The 25,223-nt window shown below is 34.6% G+C and overlaps 1 protein-coding gene, 1 long non-coding RNA gene and 1 pseudogene across 3 annotated transcripts; all 3 read right to left on the reverse strand.

Moving 5' to 3' along the window:
* Positions 1–3,361: 3,361 nt before the first annotated feature.
* Positions 3,362–20,149, reverse strand: LOC110020104 (annotated as a pseudogene).
* On the reverse strand, positions 17,038–17,984 carry LOC110026143. The gene is made up of 3 exons (XR_002294167.1): positions 17,835–17,984; positions 17,528–17,620; positions 17,038–17,450 (listed from the first exon to the last, which is right to left on the reverse strand). It is a non-coding gene; the product is annotated as an uncharacterized LOC110026143 (long non-coding RNA).
* On the reverse strand, positions 19,329–20,949 carry LOC110026130. Of its 2 annotated transcripts, none has more exons than XM_020726961.1 (4): positions 20,497–20,949; positions 20,301–20,407; positions 20,100–20,190; positions 19,329–19,370 (listed from the first exon to the last, which is right to left on the reverse strand). In XM_020726961.1, exons 1-3 carry the CDS (start codon positions 20,659–20,661, stop codon positions 20,151–20,153), a joined length of 312 nt encoding a protein of 103 aa, XP_020582620.1. In that variant the 5' UTR covers positions 20,662–20,949; the 3' UTR covers positions 19,329–19,370; positions 20,100–20,150. The 2 variants fall into 2 exon arrangements, with proteins under 2 accessions (XP_020582620.1, XP_020582610.1); XM_020726951.1 differs by lacking the exon at positions 19,329–19,370 and adding an exon at positions 19,381–19,451.
* Between the last annotated feature and the right edge of the window lie 4,274 nt (positions 20,950–25,223).

The raw sequence follows: 25,223 nt of genomic DNA on the forward strand, positions 1-25,223 counted from the left end.
GCGCCGGCCGCCGATTACGTCTCTCCTCCTCAAAATTCCAATCAAAGTCATTTTCTTTAATCTCCTGGAACGAATCCTCGAGCTCATTTGAATCCGGCGAACTGGGACCATAATAATGGAATTCTGAATAGTCGATCGAATGATCTACCCTCGCGGATCTTCTTGGGCGTTTGGAATCGTCCGGCTTTTGCAAACTCTCCGTCGGAACCATCGTCGCGTCTATAGAACTGAACTTCGATTAGGGTTCTTTATATAAGGAAGCTGATATTAGCTCCATAACGGTACGATCCTTATTTTTAGAAATATTACCAATAGTTCTCTCGGAGCCGTTTCCGATAATTTTACCCGCGGAAAGAGTTCTTGAAAGAATATTATCAAAATTGTTAAATATTTTTTTTCTAATTGTAATTTCTTTTAATCAGTTATAAATAATATATATATATATTCAAAATTCTTGATACACGATTTCTAATATAAATCTCGATATAATTTTCTAGATAAGGAAAATTTAAACTTCAATTAAAAATTATTCAAAATTTTAATTTCAGCAAACTTACACTTAAACTGATCGGTTTGACGAGACTAACATAATGATGCCAAAGATTTAATGAATATCGAGAGACAATCTCTCTGAGTCATTCAACGAAGTTAACATGATTTCTTCTTTACATTCACGGAGGTTCTCACATACTCTATAAATAAAACTCTACTCTTTGGAAGACCCCATGTTGTGATGTTAAAAAGTCAAATAAACTGAGACTTGAGAAGCCACAAAAGTTTTATGCAAATGACCCTCACAAGATAAAGAGGGTAAAATGTCTATTTTGAAGCACAACAAAAATGATAATTATGCGATAATATTGAAAAAAGATCAATCCACTCCACGTCCCTAAGAAATCAACACTCCTAAAGAAGTTTTGAATCATACATGCATTGGATTTCAATGATCTAAAGAGTCGACAAGCCTTTTTTATATATGTATATATATATACATTCTTTTATTTCAATTGAATTCCTTTATATCATACAAGTTTGTTTATTTCACTGTTTATTTCACATGATGAAGACGATGGATATTATTCTTGAGTTGAATCTTTCTATGAAGGTATGGAATTTAGAATTTGTAAATGTCAAATTTAATTAAGGTGAATATAAATGAAGATATCATGCTAAGGCTAAAGATGTATTGGTATTAGAAAGTCAACAAGTAGAATGTAGGAATGAATTATCTACTATGGTGAATTCCTTATCCTTGTAGTTTTTGGAGCTTGATAAAACATGAACAACAAATAGAGACGCCATGTGACATTATCCATAATAATAAAAGCTCAAGGCAACTCTAAATGCAAAGATGTTGACTATTGAAGTTGAGAATTAGATTATAAAATCAATTGTCAGAAAATTAAACTAATAAAAATGTTGTTAGATCGAGAGCTATAGTACAGTTTAAAAAATTTGAAGCTTTTAAGATAATAATTGAAGATCATATCTACAAGACTTGTGATAACATTTATGATGTTAATGTACTGAAAGAGCCACAATGCCAATGTATTCAGCGAGGATTCATGTGAGGCTATTTGAAGGGGACTTATTTGGTGGGTCATAGGACTAGTGTCAATATTGAGAGCTTATCTCCTAGCCAAGCATCAGAAGAACCTTCTTCTTCACATTCACAAGATCACCCGATGAAATTAGTTTAAAGAAAATTATATTTGCATTCTTTTTTTCTAGCATTTCAATGTATTATCATATGTGTTTAATCCATTGTTGATGACATACTTGAAAGTAAAATAGCTTCAACTTATTGGATATTTGTCCACTATTTGTTTCTTGTATGTATATATTTTTTAGCTTTTATATGACACTAATTTTATGATAAAATTGATCTCTTATTTTTATTATACAGTATCACTAATTTAAGGTTATTTTTCAGAACATTATTCAAGGACATTAACCAAAAATTTGACATATTTGAGGCTGTTTGTTAGAGTATACTCAATGACATTAACTAATGTAAAAAAGGTAGAAAAAAATCCACAAAGGATTGTTGTCTTATTCAATACTATTTTTCAAACTATTTCTTGACAAAATAAACATGTATGAAAAGATCAAATTGAATCCCTTAGGAACAATCATGCTTTAGCTGAGGTGCTATAAGTATTGTGTATTTCTCATGCCTAAGATTTGAGTTGGTTTGTAAACAATGAATAGGCAGGGATTTCATACTTCAAGGAAGAAGAATATATAAAAATTAATGTGGTGGAAACACTGGCTGGCTCGTTTTCAAAAGAAGCACTGCCACCAACCCACAAAAAGCATACTGAAAAACTTTAAAGGGACATCCAACAAAGAGATAAGCAGATCAACTATCTCAAGAAGAAAATAGAAGAGATAATATGACTGCTCTAGTGACCCTGCATAGTTTGCCACAATCACCACAAGCATTGCACGCTAAGAAAATATGAAGAATATAGAGAAAGTTGTCGTATTTTAACTATAATGGCCGTGTGCAATTATCAATGAGAGTTATCGTCGGATCTCCAATATGATGTTATTCGTTACATTATATTTAGGAAACGATGTTAGCAAATAGAGTTCGTCAATAGTGGCAATAAGAGGCAGTCAACGGTGGTCAACAACGGCCAGCGGGTGGTGACCAATAGTGGTCAGTGGCTAAAGAGGTCAAAAGTTATCATCGAATCTTCAATATTACGTTATTCATTGCAACATATTTATGATGCATAGTTTGAAAGCTGAGTTCGCAGACGGTGGCAAGTAGCGCAACATGCAGTGGTAGAGGCTATCGGTGAGCGTGGTTGACGGTATTCAACAGCTAAGGAGGTTGGAAGTTATTTTGGGTCCAATAACCCAATTTAATTGACTCTTCCTGCTCCTCATAAGAAACATTTCTTACTCAAAAAATACTTTTGAAATTCATGCCAAATCGTAAAATTTATTGTTGATGGCATTGCAAGGCTATTTAAGAAACGGTATAAAAATGCAAATATAGTACCAGACCAATTAAATATAGTTATTAAATCCTAACACTCCTACAAATATATATATATATATATATATATTAAAATTAAATAAATAAGTAATTATCTGCATTCTAAACCCTAAACAAGGTATAATGGCTGCTCAATTAATATTTTTTTATTCTAATCCTTGGGAAAAGAAATACGTTAAACTCCTCTAATTTAAATAAAAACTGTACCTAAATGACTAAAAAGAGCAATGGCAGTCGGAACTACTATTTCAGACGCAGAACTAATTAGGCACTGCACTTGATTAATCATCATTAATCACCATCCGAAACATTTTTTTAGTCATTTACATGAATAAAAAGGAAATAAATAAATTAATTGAAATCTTCATCCTGTAGAGCACTCATAGCACTGTGGACTGCATGAATAATCATCTTTTTTACCTGCCCAAAATCATAACATAACAATTAGAAGCTTAAATACAACAATATATACATACATACATACATATATATACATATCGTCAAACTAAAATACAGCAAAACGAAAAAAAATTAATTTCAAACACGTATGAATTTTATGGAGACATGCCAAGCTCGAGTTCAGCTCGTTTGGCAAACTATAAGCTCGAGCTCAAACTCAGCTCATATTGATAGCAACTGACTCATGAGCTTGAACTAAAAACTCAATTTTCAGGAGGGGTCGTTGGAGGTATAGGTGGCCGGACAAGGAGGAGGAGGAAGAGGGAGCTCACCAATTGTGCCAACTTGATGTAAAGTAATTGAATCCTCAAAAAAACACAGAAGATTTATATACATACGGCTCTTTTTATATATTTACATATCTAACAGTCAAACATCAAAATAAAGATATTAGATTAATAAAATCTTCTCACTTGGGACAACGCCATGAAGTTGGGATATGCTTAATTGACAATAAAATTTAGTGATAACCACACACAGGCCATCCGAAACATTGATATTTACACACTAACCACTCAAGTGATTTTTTTGAACTACGGAACCGATGCATTTGCATGTGTCGTAATTAAACTATTGAGAATTTGAAAAAAATGAAAAAATATGGGCAGAAGGCAGAGATTTGGGCGGCTTGATAGGGAGTTTGACGCCCCCCTAAGGATCTCGGGTTCCTTCCTTAAGTAGCCTTGAGAGGCCTTAAGAGAAATTTGAGAAGATTGGAGAAGCTTGGGCAACTCCTCAAAGAAATCTCAGAGGAATTTCAGAGGATTTTGGGTAGTGGATGAGACTTTGCAATTTTCCATCATGGCTGATCATGGTGATGAGCGTGGAGATTGGGGAGGATTGGGAGAGGGCTCTGAGCTGATTGGAGGCTACTTAGATGGATAATACAGGTTAGAGACAATTTTGTTTGACTCATCAAGGACTGGTCAAAGGTGGCTTAGGCTAGGTGATGTGTGCTGACGTGTCCCGTCCCTTGATGAGCCATGATGGATGAGGCCAAACAACCAGTTAGTAAGTGGATTTAGGTCGAGTTGGCTTGGTGTGTCACCAATGTGTCATGCTAGGTGAGTATTTGGGTCACTAACGAACCATTAGGAATGGGCCATAGGCCATGGGTTTGGGTTCAGTTTTCTCTTAAAGTTGGACTTAGGCTAATTGGGTTGGGTTTTTCTCTTAGCCTAAGCCCAAAGGGAATTTAAATATCCTTTTAATTAATTAATTAATTAATTAAAAGGATATTTAAATTCCCTTTGGGCTTAGGCTAAGAGAAAAACCCAACCCAATTAGCCTAAGTCCAACTTTAAGAGAAAATTGAACCCAAACCCATGGCCTATGGCCCATTCCTAATGGTTCGTTAGTGACCCAAATACTCACCTAGCATGACACATTGGTGACACACCAAGCCAACTCGACCTAAATCCACTTACTAACTGGTTGTTTGGCCTCATCCATCATGGCTCATCAAGGGACGGGACACGTCAGCACACATCACCTAGCCTAAGCCACCTTTGACCAGTCCTTGATGAGTCAAACAAAATTGTCTCTAACCTGTATTATCCATCTAAGTAGCCTCCAATCAGCTCAGAGCCCTCTCCCAATCCTCCCCAATCTCCATGCTCATCACCATGATAGCTCAGAGCCCTCTCCCAATCCTCCCCAATCTCCACGCTCATCACCATGATCAGCCATGATGGAAAATTGCAAAGTCTCATCCACTACCCAAAATCCTCTGAAATTCCTCTGAGATTTCTTTGAGGAGTTGCCCAAGCTTCTCCAATCTTCTCAAATTTCTCTTAAGGCCTCTCAAGGCTACTTAAGGAAGGAACCCGAGATCCTTAGGGGGGCGTCAAACTCCCTATCAAGCCGCCCAAATCTCTGCCTCTCAACAGAGAAAATCTCCCTCTTGACCTAAGTAGTTAATCCCCCATGCCCTCAGCCCACGAACGCCACTCGAAAACATTAGTTTCTTTGCTCTAATCTAGAAAAAATTTCGTCCATGACATAAACCATTCCAAAACTCAAATTTAAACCTCCCAAACGCTTCCTAGGACCTCCACAATTCTCCTTCAATCAAAATTGAGATTTTTCGAGCCCTTCAACCCATCCTAACACCAATCCGAGCCACCATTTGGTCTAGCTTATTGCTAGGGCTAATTTTAATTCAAATTAAAGCAAGGAGAAAGTTCGTGACATCAAGGCAAACCTCTCTATCAAGCCTAATCAAGGTCACACCACTTGGGACAAGGTATGTATCAAAATCCCAAAAATTAGCCTCGGGTTTGGTCTTTTGTGAAAGAAATGAAAATACCCTGCTCATTGAACCGTATAAATATATTTGACTAGCTTAAATGAAGCTATAGGAACAAGCCCCGAGTTATTTGGTTGAGAATCAAGCGAAATTTTAGGGTTTGATGCGGGATGGTTCTTGGTTCATTATCACGTGGGAATGATGAACATATATTTTTCACTTTTGTGTATTAGAAATGGACGGCCGTGATAGGGTCGAACGACGCGATCTTGCATAATGAAAGGAGCGAGCCGCGGGACAACGTGGTGCTTGTGTGAAAAGCACAGCCAACCAACAACGAACGTGTGGGCTTTTGACGACGCCGAGGATGACTCGATGTTGTGTTGGAAAAGTAGGAAATTCCTGAATTTTTTAATTTAATTAATTCCAAAGAATGCCTAAAAGCTTAAAAAATTCATAACTTAGCTTAAAAAATCACAAAAATAAAATAAAAATATCTCTGAGCTCAGTGAAAAAAGGGAAAAATAATAAAAATAAAATTAGAAATAATTAAATTATATTTAATTTTTAATTAATTAAATACTCCAAAGAGCATTTTATTAAAAATTAAATATAAACCCAACAATATGAAAATTTCAGAGATTGTTCCTCTCACCTTTCGAAACTTTTCCTGATTTTTCCAAGGTCAATGGTCTTCCCTCAATTTGAAATGAACAACTTTTCTACCAAATTTATAATTATTAAAAAAATAATTATAAAAAATCAGAAAATGGAAAATAAAAAATGGAGATTAACAGGAAAACTCAGTAGGATAAAATTGATCCCTAAAATGTTAATTTCTACCTTTGAAAATTTAAAAAATGAAAAATTAAGAACTTAGGAGTAAAAGTATAAAAATTAAAAATTTGTACTTTAGCTCAAATTGTTCTCCAATTTGGCTTAAGACATTTAACCAACCTTAGGACATTGGTTTTAGGGGATTAACAACACAGTTATCCCCTTTAACCATAAGGTTGCCCTAGGGTTAGACCAATTTGGGCCTAAATTTGGTTTAAGCTTAACCTAACTCAAGCCTAGCCCATTAGGTTCATAATTTGACTCAACTTGACTAGGTTTAAGTTTAACCTAACTTAGAATTAACCCTAAACCTTAGGTCTAACCCAAACAAGTAACTTCAACCTTAGGTCTAACCAATATTAGACCTAAACCTCAAACCCTAGGTCAAACCCAAATTGGACTAAATTTCAACCTTAGGTCTAACCAATATTAGACCTAAACCTCAAACCCTAGGTCAAACCCAAATTGGACCTAACTTCAATTTTAGGTCTAACCAACATAAGACCTAAACCCTCGGTCCAACCCAAATTGGACCTAACTTTAACCTTAGGTCTACCAAACATTAGACCTAAACCTCAAACCCTAGGTCCAACCCAAATTGGACATAACTTTAACCTTAGGTTTAACCAATATTAGACCTAAACCTCAAACCATAAGTTCAACGCAAATTGGTCCTAACTTCAACTTAGGTCTAACCAATATTAGACTTAAACCTCAAACCCTATGTCTAACCCAAATTGGACCTAGCTTCAACCTTAAGTCTAACCAACATTATACTTAAACCTCAAACCCTAGGTCTAACCCAAATTAGACTTAACTTTAACCTTAGGTCTAACCAACATTATATCTAAACCTAAATCCTAGGTCCAAATCAAATTGGACCTAACCTCATCCTTTAGGTCTAACCCACATTTGACCTAAACCTAAACCCTAAGTCTAGCCTAACTTAGACCTAGCTTAAACCACCTCAGGTCTAACCCACATTAGACCTACATATAAACCCTAGGTCTAACCTAACTTAGACCTAGCTTAAACCATCTTAGGGCACATCATACCTAAACATAAACCCTGGGTCTAACCTAACTTGTACCTAGTTTGAACCATCTTAGGTCTAACCCACATTAGACCTAAACATAAACCCTGGGTCTAACCTAACTTAGATGTAGCTTGAACCATCTTAGGTCTAACCCACATTAGACCTAAACATAAACTCTAGGTCTAACATAACTTAGACCTAGCTTGAACAACCTTTAGTCTAACACACATTAAAGCTAAACATAAACCCTAGGCCTAACCCCCCCTCCTTTAGATCTAGCCCACCTTAGACCTAAAACATGAACCAACTTTTGGGGCTAACTTAACTTAGAACTAAATTATCCTAAGTCTAACCTAAATTAGGCTTAATTCAACTTGAACTTTCTCTGGGTCTAGTCCAATGTAGACCAAGCCTAAGGCCAAACTAACATGGACTTAGTCAAATATAAATTCTCTTGGGTCTAACTTAACTTAGACTCAAATCAACTCAATCATCGGGTCAACCTAACCAAACTCAGGTTAATCCAATTCAACTGAATCATCGGGCCAATCCAACCTAACTCAGGTTAACTCAATCCAACTGAATCACTGGGTTAACCCAACCTAACTCAGGTTAACACAATCCAACTGAATCACCGGGTCAACTCGAACTAACTCAGTTAACCCAATTCAACTGAATCACTAGGTCAACCCGACCTAACTTGAGTTAACTAAAACCAATTGAATCACCGGGTCAACCCGATCTAATTTGAGTTAACCTAATTAAACTAAACCACTGGGTCAACCTAACCTAACTCAGGTTAACCCAATCCAACTAAACCATTGGACCGACAAGATATAACTCGGGCCAACTCAATCTTCGGGTCAGTTTGACCTAACTCGGGCTAATAAAAAATCAACTCAACCCGTTGGGACAACCTGACCTAACTCAGGCTAGCCAAAGATAACATTTCTTTGGAATGATCAGACTAAACTCTGATTGATCTGACTTGAGGCTCAATTTCAAGCTTAACTTAAGTCTCAACACAAGCTTAATCAAAAATTGATTTAATTCTAACCCAACTTAGACTTAAAAAACAGCTCAAGTCTTAATTAACTTGAACTTCACCTAAGTCTAATTTAACTTAAACTTGATTCAACCTGGGGAGTTTAACTTGGATTAGTCCAACTCAACCTGGTTTGCTTCGAAGTAAATCTTACTTGGTTTAACTTGGCTTACCTCAAGCCAATCTAAACCAAATAAGACTAGTTTGACCCCAATTAAACTAAGTCATCCTGAGACAATCCTATTAAACTTTGGTCGATTTAAACAGGTTTGAAGATAATATGAGGGACAACCAACCTAACTGAGGTTAACTCGGATTGCCCGGAGACTCATCTGTACATCAGTTCATCCCAACTTGAACTAATCTAAAATCAATTTATACCTTAGTGACAGGAGGTTAAGGGGAGTTTGACTTCTCATACGAGAACAAAAGCACCCATAGCCTCGATCAGGGATAATCTGGGCTAAGGTACCAAACTAACCTAAGAGAAATGACATGAAATCCATCCTAAGAAAATATTAAAACTTAAACTTGAACAAAAAAAAAAAAACAACCAGGTTCGAAAAGAAATTTTGAAAGAGGCAACCCATGATTGCTAACGAAATATCTTCCACTCACTTGTGACTAATCAAACAACAAACTCTGATGACCCTGGGATGACAGAACCATGAGATTTTGATCGAGTCGTCTCAAACAACAAAAATAAAACCCAAAATGGTACAATTAAAAAAAATTAATCAATTGGCTCATAAGTCTTAAGTCACCTAATAATTTCAACCACAAAAATCTGAAAAAAAAAACATTAAACCTTATGTGAAACCCTCATGCCCAAAGATCATCAAACACAACTTGAACCTCAGATACCAAGGTCTACGACGATTTCTTGGACGACACAACCTACGATTGCTGAGAGGAATCTTCCGGTCTAAGTAGGTTTGACCACCTCTCGGACTAAGTAGATCTAGGAACTCGACAACCCCAAGATGATGGAAAGGCATGGGCATCTTAATCGGGTTGTCTAAAAAAATAATAATAACGACAAACCAACTAAACCATAATTGTTCTATGCTAACTTTGTTTTACAAGATTACTGAAGACAAAAGGCGGACATCACCCTAGATTTATTTTGTATGTTATTAGGGTATGATAACTCTATTTTTTAGGGATAGACATTCAAAAAACAGGAGCAAAAGGATGAACCTTAACAAACCCATCAACGACAAAACAAAACTCTAGGATAGTTCAAAATCTTTAGGAATCCGCTACCCTTAGAATAGGAATCTGATATTTCTTTCCTTGACAATGACTTCTAAACTTTTTGAAAACAAATTATAATATCAATCGAGAGTTTTCTTAAGTAGTCTCGACTACTTAAGATGTGATTAACTATAAAGAATTGTTTTTATAGAAATATGTGAATCCTAGAACAGGTACATCAACCTGAATTCTCTAGTAGTTAGCTTTCATGAGGTATCCTTTGCAGTTGTGCCTTTAAAGTTGATCTTTGACAGCTACTTACTCTAATGGTATACCAATGATTTATGGTTTAAAAATTATAATTTTAAAAATATATTATATAACTTTAATAACTTAATTTTCTACGATTCATCACCACTCACCAGATATAAACGCAAGTGCATGTATTGTTCAAGAAATATAGGATTTTCTTTAAAGACATAACTGGTGAGTATCGATCCCACAGAGAAGCAAGGTAAGAAATCCCTTAGGCCAAATCTTAGTTTGGAATGTCTATTAATGATATTTTTCTAACAACTGCTCCTGAATACAAACCTAAATCCAAAGATAAACCTAACTAGATAAATTATTTTGTTAAATTTTGAGATGTAAAAACTACATTTCTCTTGTGATGTCCTAAAAAAAGTGTCGGAATGGGATGCATAAAATTGAATGTAGCCGTGACAATAAAAGCAAAAATCTATATTACCCTCTTACGACTGTATAACATAGCTTAGTTGTTCTCCTAATAACTCTCTAATTGGCTCAATCTTAGATTTAAGGTACGAAGCCCTAGATCAAATTGGTAGGAATCTAGTTTGTCACTCTAGAAACACCAATTTACACCCAATAAATGGATGTCTCCCTAACATTGCATTGAATCTTTAGACTATTATTACTTCACCCATAAATTCAATGTGGTTCCTCATAATTGTTAAAGTCATAACCCTCCCAATCATTATGGTTTACAATAAATTTTAATATGGCAATTTGTCAGATTGAAAATGTAAATGAAGCATGAAATAAAAACCATCACTTTGATAGGAAAAACCTATTCTAACATGCATCCTAACATCCTAAACATTCAACCAATTCATTGAAAAGAGAAGTACAAGAATTATACTTTACAAAGTATGTGTCACACAGAGTAGAAAACTTTATTAAATCAAAACAAATTCACTAAATAATTGTATACAACAAGTACAATATAATAAAAAATATTATACTTAATTTTTTCCTCTGAAAGAAAGATAAAAATCCATCTAACAAAGTCTCATACTGATACATGCAATTCTAATACAATCCCTTACAGAAATCTCTCAAAATTCAAATACAATCTCTTACAAATATCTCTCAAAATTTTCTCTCCAATCTCTCCAGAAAATGTAGAAATCTACATTTCCTACTCCTATTTATGACATCTCGGCATTCCTGAAAAATTCAAGGGGGGAATTGCCAAAAATTCCCCGCAATATATCTCTCAAAATCCCCCAAGAGTCTTCCTGAAAAATTCAAGGGGGGAATATGCCAAAAATTCCCCTTAATATATCTCTCAAAATCCCCCAAGAGACACTTCAAATATCTCTTCAAAATTTGTCCAAAGACATTGTATTTTAAAAGAAAAACTGATTCTTGGGCCCAGCGTCAAGGTGTCAGTTCTCTAGAAGCCTGAAATAATTGTCTGGTGTCATGACGTCAGACTCTCTATTTCCAAGTACAGGGTTTGGCGCCTAAAATTCACTAAATAAGTGTTTACAACAAGTACAAGATAATAAAGAATACAATACTTAGTTTTTTCCTCGTAAAGAAAGATGAAAATTCCTCGAACAAAATCTCAGTACAAGATAATAAAGAATACAATACTTAGTTTTTTTCTCGTAAAGAAAGATGAAAATCCCTCGAACAAAATCTCGTACTGATCCATGCAATGCTAATATTTATCTCTCAAAATTCCCTCTCCAATATCTCCAGAAAATGTAGAAATCTGCATTTCCTACTCCTATTTATGACCTCTTGGCCTTCCTAAAAAATTCAAGGGAGAATATGTCAAAAAGTCCCCTTAATATATACCTCAAAATCCCCCAATAGTCACTTCAGATATCCCTTCAAAATTTGTCCAAAGACATTGTATTTAAAAAAAAACTGATTCTGGCGCCTAGCGCCTAAGCGCCAATTCTCTAGGAGTTTGAAATAACTGTATGGCGACAGACTCTTTGTTTCCAAGTACAGGGTTTGGCGCCTACGCGCCAGTTCACTTAATGCTCTTTTGCTTCATTTAACCCCATTTTGTTTTGTTTTCACTACTTTTTCTCCATACTTGTACTTAAAACTAAAAAAACGCAAAATATCTTCCATTAAAGTGCAATATCATTAAAAATGAACATAAAAAATATATAAAAAGTTGCAGATTTTTAAGCATGTCAATTTCATTTCGGGCTTATCCTTGGAACTATCAATGCAAAAATTTAATTTATGAATGCTTCAAGTAAACTTCTTTCATTTGTTCCCGGTATTGTCTTCAGCAGCCTTCCGATTTCTCATCTTTTAGTTCACCTACATGATCTGAGTTTGAGAATTATTTAGAGAAGAGGGCAATATAATGGAAAACAAGCTAGCAACTCCTCAACAACTACGACGACATCAAACAAAATAGCAAGTTTTAGGTGGTCGTATATAATTACCCCTAAAATTTAATAAGTGGGTATTCAGTATCATTTTGTTTTTTATTTTTATTTTGTTTATTTTTTTGATTTGAAACAAAATATGTTTGATATATTCAATTATGATATGGTCATTCTTCAAAACATTCAAAAAGCCTAAAAAAATTTGCATATTTTCAAAAATATATTAATTTATTTTTAAAAATAAAAAAATGTAAGAAAATACGAAACAAACATATTTTTTTTAAAAAAAAATCCCATATAAGATCCTAAATAAACCATACAAATGTTATAAAAAAGTCATTTAAAAAAAGAAAATTATGAGAAGAAAACCATGAGCTTGAAAATTTATACATTAAAGCTTTATCGAGGATGCCTTTTTGCATATATTTTATGCTAGAAAAAATAGTCAATAATACCAATTTTGTTTAAGCTATTAATGATATGCTTTCGAGCCACCAAGCTCGAAATCAACTTGAATAGATTTGATGGGACAAGATCGACTCATGGCTCGTTGTATTCGATTTCGAGCCAAGCAGGCTCACAATTCAATCGAGCTCGATCCAACTCAAAATCGGAACAAGCTGGTTGAAATTGAATTATTTGGATAAAATTCAACATAAATCGGGCTCAAAATTGCAACTAACAAGCTCAATTAGAGTTATTTGGATCCGTTCCAGCTTAAAATTGACTTGCAACTTGTTATCTTCCATTTTACTTAGTATTATATATATAATTTTAAAAATAAAAAATACCATGAGCAATCTCGAGTCAATTTGAGCCGATCCATGTATGGCTCGAAATCGGCTCAAAATAGGTTCGAAAAACATATGATCCATAGTTTCAGCTCACAACCCACTTCATTTATTTTAATCTGATCTCATCCAAGCCAAAATTTGAATCAATTTTCGGGTGATTAACAATCTTCGAGCTAAATTCAAGCCCTAATTTTGATGGCATCTATATCAAATTATTAAACAAACAAATTGAACAGGTAGTTATCAATAAAAAAACACTCTTAACATTCATTTGAAATAGATTTTGGACCTTTCGTAATAAAATTAGACATTTTTATATAAAAGACCTAAAACTTTAAATATAACGGTTTGACCATCTAAACAAAAATTACATTTCATTTTATTTACCTTTGAAATAGAAATTTCAATTCATTATATTAAAACTTTTGAGTGATTGATAGTTGAAGTGTAAAATTTTAAGTTTAAGTGGTTAATTCATTATATTTAAAGTTTTGTATGCTTGATACGTTAAAACCAAAAAAAATAATAACCAATATAAGCTATAATTTCTATCAAAGCACATTTAAACGTTAATACATACATACATATGCTTATGTGCAGCCTACTCACCCAAGTTGGGAGTTTTATCATTATTCACAAGTTCATAAGCTTGACATATATGGGTGTGTGTGTGTGTGAATCTAAATATATACATATATATACAAATATCAACAAATTTTTGTGAGGGGGGACTAGAATATGATGAAAATGTTCCACACAAGCTCTCCTTAAACCCGCCTTAGAACAATTTTTCTCCAATCACCCAGTCACTTGTTGAACCAAAATTTCCGCCTGCTTCATCACACCCCTTCTATCCAACCAATGCTCCAGCACATCCACTCCAACCCACCCCTCAACTCCATCACACACACGAGAAAATATTACATAATTTGTAAGTATGTGCATTCAACGATAAATGAGATGGCCACATCACCATAATTTTATTTAGATGTACGTGACCTTCCCATCTACTATTGTCGGCACATACTTAAAAAATATGTATGATGAAAATGTTCCACACAAGCTCTCCTCAAACCCGCCTTAGAACAATTTTTCTCCAATCACCCAGTCCCATGTTGAACCGACATTTCCGCCCGCTTCATCACACCCCTTCTATCCAATCAACGCTCCTGCACATCTACTCCAACCTACCCCTCAACTCCATCACACACACGAGAAAATATTACATAATTTGTAAGTATGTGCATACAACGACAAATGAGATGAGCACGTCACCATAATGTTATTTAGATGTACTTGACCTTCCCATCCACTATTGTCGGCACATAGTTACAAAATATGTAATATTTTTTCCACGCACACAAATATTTGTGTGCACGTGTCGTGTGCTTAAAAAAATTAATGCTAACAAATTTTGACAAAAAAAAATTTAGAACCACCAATGTCTATCTCAAACTCCTATGAAAAATGTTTAGAAAATTTTTGAAAATTTTTTGCCCCGTTTCTAAAATTATTTGACTCTATCACCACATATATCACACTTAAATTTTAATATTTATCTACATAACATCAACATCCCCAAATCACATAACAATGCCACTAATATTCACGAGTGAAGCAACATATGTTTTAATGTAAATTTTAGTTTAAATATAATTTAATAAATCAAGTAAATCTATATTCAACAAATCCTAAGGTGTTTAAATCCTAAAAACTATTTGATATGTTAATAAATCTTGATAAATACCGAGAAACTGTCAGACAATTTTAGATCGATTTAGTTAATTAAAAATCTTTGTAATTAAAGCTATATAAAGTGATTTGATTTTTATATTTATACCACTTAAATCATTCCCATCATACAAAAATACCACAACTACTAACTTTTAAAAAGTGAAACCCATCTTTACAAGTAGTTAAAGAGGTATATATATCAAAATTAAAGTTGTGATGTTCAATGCATAAATACATGTGAATTATGTGGTCTGTATGCAACTCTTAAAAATTTTTTTTGCAATTTATACCCTTATATTTTAACTCCGTCATATTTGCATTTTTTATTTTTTAAGAATGTTTAGATGTTACCTCTAGTACAGAATTGAAAAGACAAAATGGAGGTCGGAATATAGATGTTACCTCTAGTTTGTCTTCCTTTGCCCTGTGATTGGGGAAGCAATCTGAAGTCCCCAGTCAAGCGTAGACATTCGCTTACATTCTCAGGAGAGACAAAATCAAGGGCAACTTTCGTGCAAGACTGCAGTAAATGGATTAGAAACAAACATGCATGCAGAAACAATTATAAGTGCCAAAGTTGATCTACGGAAACTGAATATGGAATCAAAATCATATACCTTAACGTTGCGCACTTGATGGGGACAGCCTGTAGGGATGAATACTGCTTCTCCTAGGCCTTGAACAAATGTCCATGGCTCTATCCCTGCAGAAGCACATGGGCCACTAAGAGTTTCCAAGTGTTCCATATAAGAAAAATAAAACAAAACAAAACAGACTTATAGCTAACCAAATTCCTCCTAGAGGTTCCTTTTGTGTTCCCAGGTTAGATAGACCACCTCATCAAGGACTGGATTAAATACCTATAATACACATTTTGGTTTATTAGGACATATAATCTACCTTGATAATCCAATTCCAATAAATAGGCAAACCAACCTGTTCAATTAGTGACCAAAAAGTATGACGGAATTCCTTGGAATGTTTTCTAAGATATGCTTTCAGCGGTTCTACATCTTCTTTCCAAAATATGTCCCATAAAGCACCTCCGTCTTGCATTTTATCTTGCTGATCATTTTCATTCCCCAGCTCCGGTAACTCATCCGCATATGTTTCTTCCATCCTGCTACAAGTCTCTTCTCCATGAAAGCTACTACATCTCTCTCTTTCATCTTGATCTCTGTGCAACTTCTTGAACTTCTCTATTGCAAACTTATGCTCTTTAGTTGGCAAGACCTCTGCAACATGCATTAAAATATTTACCTGTACCAAAAAACTGTGATTATCTGGGCGTTATACTGACACTTCAACAGTAAAATGCAACATTCAACCTGCAAACAAAAATAAACAAGCTGACTTGAATGTCATTTTTTCTGTTAACTTCCCATTTAAAATTTGTTCATGAGATGGGTGCATATGGCCCTTTTCTTTTTTATATTTTATAACGCAAGCGATTCATCATCCATGACCAGGTTTCTTGTTAAAGTTGATGCATTGAGCTTAATATTACACACTAACTAACAAGAAAACATCAATGTGGCTGACATCCTTCAATCAAATATAACATTTGTATCTCATGTTCGATTTTGTTTTTTTAACTTTTTGGAGCGTTATTATATGTAATAAATCTAATGCCCAGAAAAGCATGTGCAAAGATAAAATAAGATGAAAGGAAAGTATCAAGCTCTTCCAAGGAAAAACACAGCAGCTCAATATATGTTTTATTGCTTCCATTATGCTTAGTCAGATACTTTGAGCTGCTGTGTTTTTCCTTGGAAAAGCTTGACGGTTTCCTTTTATCTTATTTTATCTTTGCACATGTTTTTATGGGCATTAGATTTATTATATATGATAACGCTCCAAAAAGTATTAAAAAAATAAAAAATCAAACATGAGATACAAAGATTATATTTTGTTTGGAGGATGTCAGACACGTTGATATTTTTCTGTTAGTTAGTGTGTAATATTTAGCTCACTACATCAACTTTAACAAGAAACCTGATCATGGATAAATATTTAGCTCACTGCATCAACTTTAACAAGAAACCTGATCATGGATGAGGAATCGCTTGCATTATAAAATATATGAAAAAAAAGGTTCATATGCACCCATCTCATGGACAAATTTTAAATGGGGAGTTAACAGAAAAAATGACAATCAAGTTAGCTTATTTATTTTTGTTTGCAGGTTGAATGTTGCATTTTACTGTTGAAGTATCAGTATAACGCCGAGCTAATTACAGTTTTTTGGTATATGTAAATGTTTTAACGCATGTTGCAGAGGTCTTGCCTACTGAAGAGCAGAAGTATGCAATAGAGAAGTTCAAGAAGTTGCATAGAGATCAAGATGAAAGAGAGAGATGTATGTGTTTTTCCTTGGAAGAGCTTGACGGTTTCCTTTCATCTTATTTTATCTTTGCACATGTTTTTCTGGGCATTAGATTTATTATATATGATAACGCTCCAAAAAGTTTTAAAAAAGTAAAAAATCAAACATGAGATACAACCTAACGTTATATTTGATTGGAGGATGTCAGACACATTGATGTTTTTCTGTAGTGTGTAATATTTAGCTCACTGCATCAACTTTAACAAGAAACCTGGTCACGGATGAAGAATCGCTTTCATTATAAAGTATAAAAAAGAAAATGGTCATATAATATGGGATGAATCTTGCTTCCCAAAAATGGGACATGCAATTTTTATTTGATAAGCATTATGCAATTTTAACTATAATTGTAAGCATTATAGTTAGCCAACACGATCATTAAAGGAAAAATTAATTAGAAATTAATGACATTATAAAAAGCTCACGTTTTGCATCTGAAACATCACAATGAATCTTGGTAACTGAATCTCCTCTGCCAAGTTCTTCTCTCATTCCATAAGCAATATATGATTTCGGCCCCATGTCCAGCCTTAACATATCAGTGGGAAGAGCTGTAGAAATGTTTAACGGACTCATTCGGGTGAATTGATGAATTCATTCCCAATGTTTGTGAGGATTTGTGTACTCCTGAAATGGTAGTGAATTGATGAATTCATTCCCATGATATGGTAAACAATCTTCAAAATGTGTTGATGTAGGCCAATCCTTAAATTTTAGCATTTCTGGCCAGGAATTGGCATACATTCTTCCTTCAAAGTAGTCCTCAAAAAAGTCATCACTCGCTAACTCAACCTATAGTAAGAAAATCACTTTAGCCAATATACCATTATCATCATTATAAGTCTTTTTTTAAAAGCGTCAAGTAACAATAAATGAGAAAGTGGATTGCTAAGCTATAAATCTGTTGGTGTAGGAGATGAACAACAAAAATAAGAAACATAGAACAACAAAAATTATATTAAAAAGGCTTGCCTTGCAATGGGCCAGGCAATCGATTGTCTGAAGCTGAAAGAATTCTGAACTAATATTGCTTCTGCTTAAATTTTTCCACATAGCCTTCGGATCCCAGCTTAAATGTGATTTCTCATCAAGAACCCACGCACAATTACTGGCTCACTCTTAGCCCAATGATTTTGGAAATTCTTAAGTTCAACTAGATCAATGCAACTAGAATTTGGACAATATAAGATGTTGCCTGTTGAATCTCTTCTGGAGGCTGCTTTTCTAGAATTTTCACTTGTATTTGAACAGCTACAGCTTGCACTTGCAGTATTAATAGAATCATGTAGGAATCCAAACCTTCCTAAAAGAGTTTCAGCCTTGGCTTCCAGTTCAGAGATCCAACCTTCAGCAAGCAAACATTTTAATTTCAAGACAGCACCACCACACCCTCCAACTTCCTTTGGTGGACAAGAAATTGTTCCATTTTGATCAGCCTTCCACTTAGCAAATTCAGTACTATAATGCACTGACTTATCTCCATTTTCATCATCTGCAGCAAACATTTGGGTAGAATTTCCACCATGCAAATATTCATTTCCTCTATTTACAAGAGGAAGTAATTCCCCTGTACAAGAAAGATTATTCTCACGAATTTCTTTGCAACAAGTAATGCATAGATCAAATTCACAACCAGGGCAGCTTCTATGAATATCGACAATAGATGTTTTGCAGTAGTTGCTGCACAAAAAATAACAAAAAATTAGATTTAAAAGGGCTTAATAAGATGAACAACTTGATGAAGAACTTTTCTTACCAATATGCTCTCTCATCTTTTTCAAAAATGGATTTCTCCATCCTCAAATCAGATAACGGCAAACCTGTTAATGATAAGCATAATTTATTATGAATAATCTTAGCTAAATTATTTAAGCATAATCAAATTTTATCAAAAATCAAAATAAAGAACCTTGAATGCTTGACTCAATTTTCTTTTCAATGTCTTGCTCCTGATTCAGTTGCTTTAAAGAAGGCAGCAGAAGATTAAGCACACGAACGTTGTTTTCAACTTTATGAAGTTTATCAAAATCTCTGCTAGGAGTCTAAAAATCATACAGAAATAAGATGAATGCCAATCTTCAAAAAACCTTATTACTTAGTAGTATTAATACAACTTTAATTTTACAATGAGAATATGTGCAAAATCATATTTCTCGATCACAATTCACAACTATTGTACAAGTGATCAGCATGCCAACAGCCCCACATTTTTGGTGTATACATTCTAGCTCAGCGATACCATAGGATAGCTTGATGAAAAAATAAAACTACATAAATCAATCCATTTGAATACACAAAAAGTAAAATTCATGTTCAATCTTCAAAAACTGTACGAAAAAAATCGAAGGAAACAAAAGTTGGATAAAATGGGTCAAATGTTTGTTTCTGTAAAAGTCGTAGTTATAAGTGAACATCTAACTTATTATTAGGATGATTTTGTGACATAGGCATTTGGATCGCAGAGAACCTCATTTGCATTTCCTAAAAAAGAAATCTGAGATACATTGAAAATTGCTAGGCCTCTTAAATGCTTTGACAATAATTGGTCTACGGACACCTCCACAAAGAAATACAAGAATTGGTCTACGGACACCTCCACAAAGAAATTTCGGATTCAACGCATATATAACAAGAATATGATGAGCAGTTGGCATAATCTATTTTCCGAGTTCAATGGAGTCAAAGAGTACCTTGGATAAATTATGAGAACTCTTACAAACTCCGCAGCCATAAGTTTCATCTCATGATGGCAAAGATTTCAAGCTCATCTCATCAGTCATGCTAGTAAACAATGCAAAGCTCGCAATGAAATTAAAAATAAAAAATTAGGGCAAAAAAGACTTTCAAAGACGGACAAATAAATTAACAGGTTTGTGCTGTGTACCACCTACCGTATGCTTCCAGTTTCGCTCAGACTCTTGAAAGAACTTGAGCAATTTGAAATCATATCCTCCTTCCCAATTGTTCTGCGCTCAAGGCATATCCTCTTTGCAGAATTCTTACATTGAAGAAACAAATGTTGAACAATAAAATTAAATTGGTTAAAGGCCGGGCTAAGGAAAATAACATAAATTAAAATAAACATACATTTCCGTATCTGTGGCGATTTTTCACGGAAGAAATGGAAGATGTCGAGCAGGTAGGCTCCACATTGCCGATAAGAACATTCCGATCCAAAACAGGAATCCGAGATGAAGCCGCCATTTCCTTCCTCTTCCTAGACGAAACGAATTCGCCACCGTTTTCCACCATCGAACCCTTCGTTCTCTTCCCCCTCCTCCCGAATCCATTCTTCTCCACATCTTCCTCATCCCTTCTCTTTCGCTTGGTTTTACTCGCCGATTATGTCTCTCCTCCTCAAAATTCCAATCAATGCCATGTTCTTCAATCTCCTGGAACGAATCCTCGAGCTCATTTGAATCCGGCGAATTGGGAAGATAATAATCGAATTCGGAATCGTCGATCGAATGATCTACCCTCGCGGATCTTGAAGAACATGACATTGATTGGAATTTTGAGGAGTCGTCCGGAGTTTGCAGACTCCCCGTCGGCACCATTGTCGCGTCTATAGAAGAGGGAAAAACTTCGATTAGGTTTCTTTATATAAGGAAGCTAATATTAGCTCCATAAAGGTACGATCCTTATTTTTAGAAATATTACTGATAGAATATTATAAAAAAGTTTCTGAAAGAATATTATCTGTTGTAGGGCTGTCAAAATGTTCGGCTTTCTAAGAGGCTCGAGTTCGGCTCACTAATTTCGTTCGATAAGTTAACGAGTCGAACACAAACTAAGATGTGTTCGTTTGTGTTCGGCTCGTTTTGGCTCGAAATACATATTAAGTAGTATTTTAAAAAATCTAATTGACTACAATGCTACAAAGATTTATAATCAATTAAAATATTGATTAAGAAAATATAATAAAAATTATTAAATTAGATTCAAATGATGTTTTAATATAAATAATAATTTTTAAATCTTTTTCAAACTCTTATTGTCTTATGTCTTATGGCTACATGATTAGGATTGTTAAAATGACTCTTTGTTCGTGAACAGCTCGTATTCGGCTCGTTAAGCAAACGAGCCGAACACGAACACACTTTTGAGCTCGAAATATAAACGAGCCGAACAAGAGCTGAGCATGGCTCGTGTTTGACTCTTTTACACCCCTAATCAGTTGCATTTGCCGTATTCAGATGTCATTCATAATCAAAATTTTAAAAGATTTTTTTTTTCTAAGTGTAATTTCTTTTAATCCGTTATAAATAATATATATATTTTTTTCAAAATTATTGATACATGGTTAACAAATTTTTATCCTCTGATATTGTGATATAAACCTTGGTATAGTTTTCTGAATAAGGAATATTTACGCTTCAATTAAAAATCATTCAGAATTCTGATTTCGGCAAACTGACACTCAAACTAATCACAATGATATCAAAGTAGTTCTAATCCGAGTCTAAAAGCCCAGATCGATTCGTTAATCATTTTTAGAAGCATTTGGTGTCTAATAGGAATGTTAAAAAGATTTCAAATCTTTTAAGTTTACAGTCAAATCGAGCGTCTCGATGAGACAAATTTGACGAACCCAAGATAATTCAATTTTGACACCATTAATACACTCAAATATTTACACAATATATTTTTATTGAGACAATCTCTCTGAGTCATTCAAAGAAGTTAACATGATTTCTTCTTTATTTTCACGGAGGTTTCTCACATACTCTATAAATAGAACTCTACTCCCTTCATGAAGGGAGAGCTAGATCTTGAACCGTAGGAAGCCTGGGACTTGGAGGAGAATGAGTTGAGGTACACTGTTCCACACTAAAGGTTTAATGAATATCACCCGCTTCTGTAACCGTTAGACATCGTTGACCACAGGCGTCTACCCCTTGCTCATTGCAATGAAGCTTTTTTATGGAATTATGACGTGCACTATGAAATCTCGGCATACGCTGAGGAGTAACAAAGCATCATGCTGAGTAACTATCAACATTGCAAAGTAACGAAACACTCCATTAAGTAGTGCAACGAGGCAACCTGAAGATAATGCAACGATGCACCTTGCATACTGCGCAATGACGCGTCCTGCAAATGGTGAAACAACATGCCCCACATACGGTGCAACGACGCCTCTCAAAATGTAACTCCTAACTCCGAAATTTGCAGTTCATGACTGTTATTACAACTCAAGCAGCTCCCAACTCCAACCTCTATGGCCTACGAATGTCATCGCAGCTCACTATTACGACTTATGTGGTCCACAATCCATGCATATCCCATCTTTGATCTTTGCAGCCTACAGATTACCACGACTCATGTGGCTCCCAATTCTAGTCTTTGTGGTCTATGAACACTATCAAAACTCATGTAGCTTCTAACTTCATCCTTTTTGACTTACGAACATTATCGCAGCTTATGCAGCTCCCAAATTTGGCTTTTGTAACATACATTTAATATTGCAACTTACCACTATGGCCTACGTGGTTCACAACTCATAGAACTCCTGCTCTATCATCTACAACCTATAGACGTTACCACGACTCATGCAACTCCCAACTCTGACCTCTGCAACCTTCTGACGTTATCATTGGTCATGAGGCTTTCAACTCTGACCTCTATGACCTACAAGCATTATCAAAACTTATGTTGCTCCCAACTCTACCCTTTATGGCATATGAATGTTATTACAACTCACCAATAAGATATATATTACTAATTGCAAGCTACATGTTCCACATTTCATGTAGCACTCAAATTCAGCCTCTGGGCCTACGGACGTTACCATAGTTCATGTAGCTTGCAACTCCAACTTCTATATTCTACAAATGTTCACAGCTTATGTAGCTCTCAACTCTAGCCTCAGTGGCCTACGTATATTTTCATAGCTTGTGCAGGTCATAACTACGACCTATATAGACTACGGATGTTATCGCAGCTCACTGTTTTGACTTATGTGATCCACTACAGCTTATTTGATTCATAGCTTATGTAGCTCCCTACTCCGGCCCATGCGGTCTACAAATATTACAACTCATGCATCTCTTAAATTTGGCCTTTGAGACCTACAAAAATTGTCACAACTCATGTAGCTCCCAAGTCCGGTCTCTAGACCTACGAACAAAATATGAGACTCCAATATTTTTTGTCTATAAAAAAATAGAGAGTAATTATTCATGGTTGTCAACAATAAGTAGGATAAATTAGTATATGAACATATAATCTTCACAGAAACTAAATCAAAGAAGCTTCTCACACCCTATTTGCAACAAAAATATTCTAGATTTCACTATAACAGTTTAAGAATTTTATAAAACCCTTACAAAAAGCGTAGATCTTTTGGATTGGCCATTGGATTAGTAAACTAGTAATTAAACTCTTTTAAAAAATAATTCTTTCATCATGAAATCAACAACACGGACTCATGGTATGTTAATTACTTGGGTGACACATATATTTAATTGATTAACATATGCATCATTGCACAATAGATCAATCATGAGAAAATCAATTAAAAATACTTTAGCTAACTCACTGGCATGCTACAAAGAGAATTGCAAGATAAGAAGATGTATATAGGCTCCATAGAAATTGAAATCATTATGAAAGAGCCATCGCGGCCCCTCACAAATCTTTCCTATTTGCACTTTGCTCTTTATAAATCGAGTTTGAAGGATTAGGGTTTACAACGCCTCATCCTGATTGCTCTCCCTCTTCACCTGATCTTCCTCTCTCTCGATTTCGCCCAAAACCATCGCCTTCGCGACTGAACCCCGCGCGATACTGTCGCGGAGAAGGAAACAACGGGATCACATCTTACAGAGATCATCGTAACTCCCCCTATCATTCGCTCCTACCTGAAACTATCGAGAAAGAAAACCCTTGCTTTCCTCCCTCTCGCACACTTCAGCTTCTCTAAATCCAAATTCATGGCAGAGGAGGAACGAGATTTAAGAAACAGAGGATTAAAAGATATTTTTCTTGGTTATTATATTTCCACTTTTCCTTAATAAAATTTATTCAAAAGTCTATCTTTCCTCGTCATTAAAATATAGCAAAACTAAGATATTGCTTTAATTATTAGTTAAAGTTTAATAAGGTTCATAACTTCTTACTAATAATAATAATAATAACTATAGTAATATTAATCATTATAATGAATTTCAACTAGATTATACCTAAGTAATAATAGCATGATTAATCTTACCTCTTAATTGATGTCGAATCGAACGTCAAACCATCGAATTCATAGAATAATCATGTTTGCCACCTCTAGGTAAGTAACTGCTCTTTATTGTGAGATAAACGTACATTTTCTAGTTAGGGGTCCCGTCATTGCTTATGGTATTAGATTTCTAGTAACTTTTAGGTTGTGATTCGTAGCTTTCAAATCTTGCTCACATAATTGTGATAGTTTCTACTCTCATAATTACCTTAATGGATAATTAGCCTTGTTTTATTCATGCTCGGCAGCATGTTATATTGTCCACACTTCATGATTTCAATACTTTTTATTTATTTCATATATTTGATGTGGCAAATCTCATTAATTTGGTTTCATAATTGTTATAAACATTGGTGGATATTTTGTAATTACATTCTTGTGTTGATTGCAATACATGAAATATAATTAATATTATAATATTATTGTGTCGGTATTAAATCATTTTGTTATGGTTAGTCGGATCGCGAGCCTTTCAGAGAAATCAGTAGATTTCCATGAGATTGGTGTCTACTTTTCCTTGTTCCAGGGTGTCGTAGTAAACCAACCATGTATATTTATATATGTATAATTTTATATATATATA

The sequence above is a fragment of the Phalaenopsis equestris genome, unplaced genomic scaffold (assembly GCF_001263595.1).
Source record: "Phalaenopsis equestris unplaced genomic scaffold, ASM126359v1 Scaffold000002, whole genome shotgun sequence".
In the NCBI taxonomy this organism is placed as follows: Eukaryota; Viridiplantae; Streptophyta; class Magnoliopsida; order Asparagales; family Orchidaceae; genus Phalaenopsis; species Phalaenopsis equestris.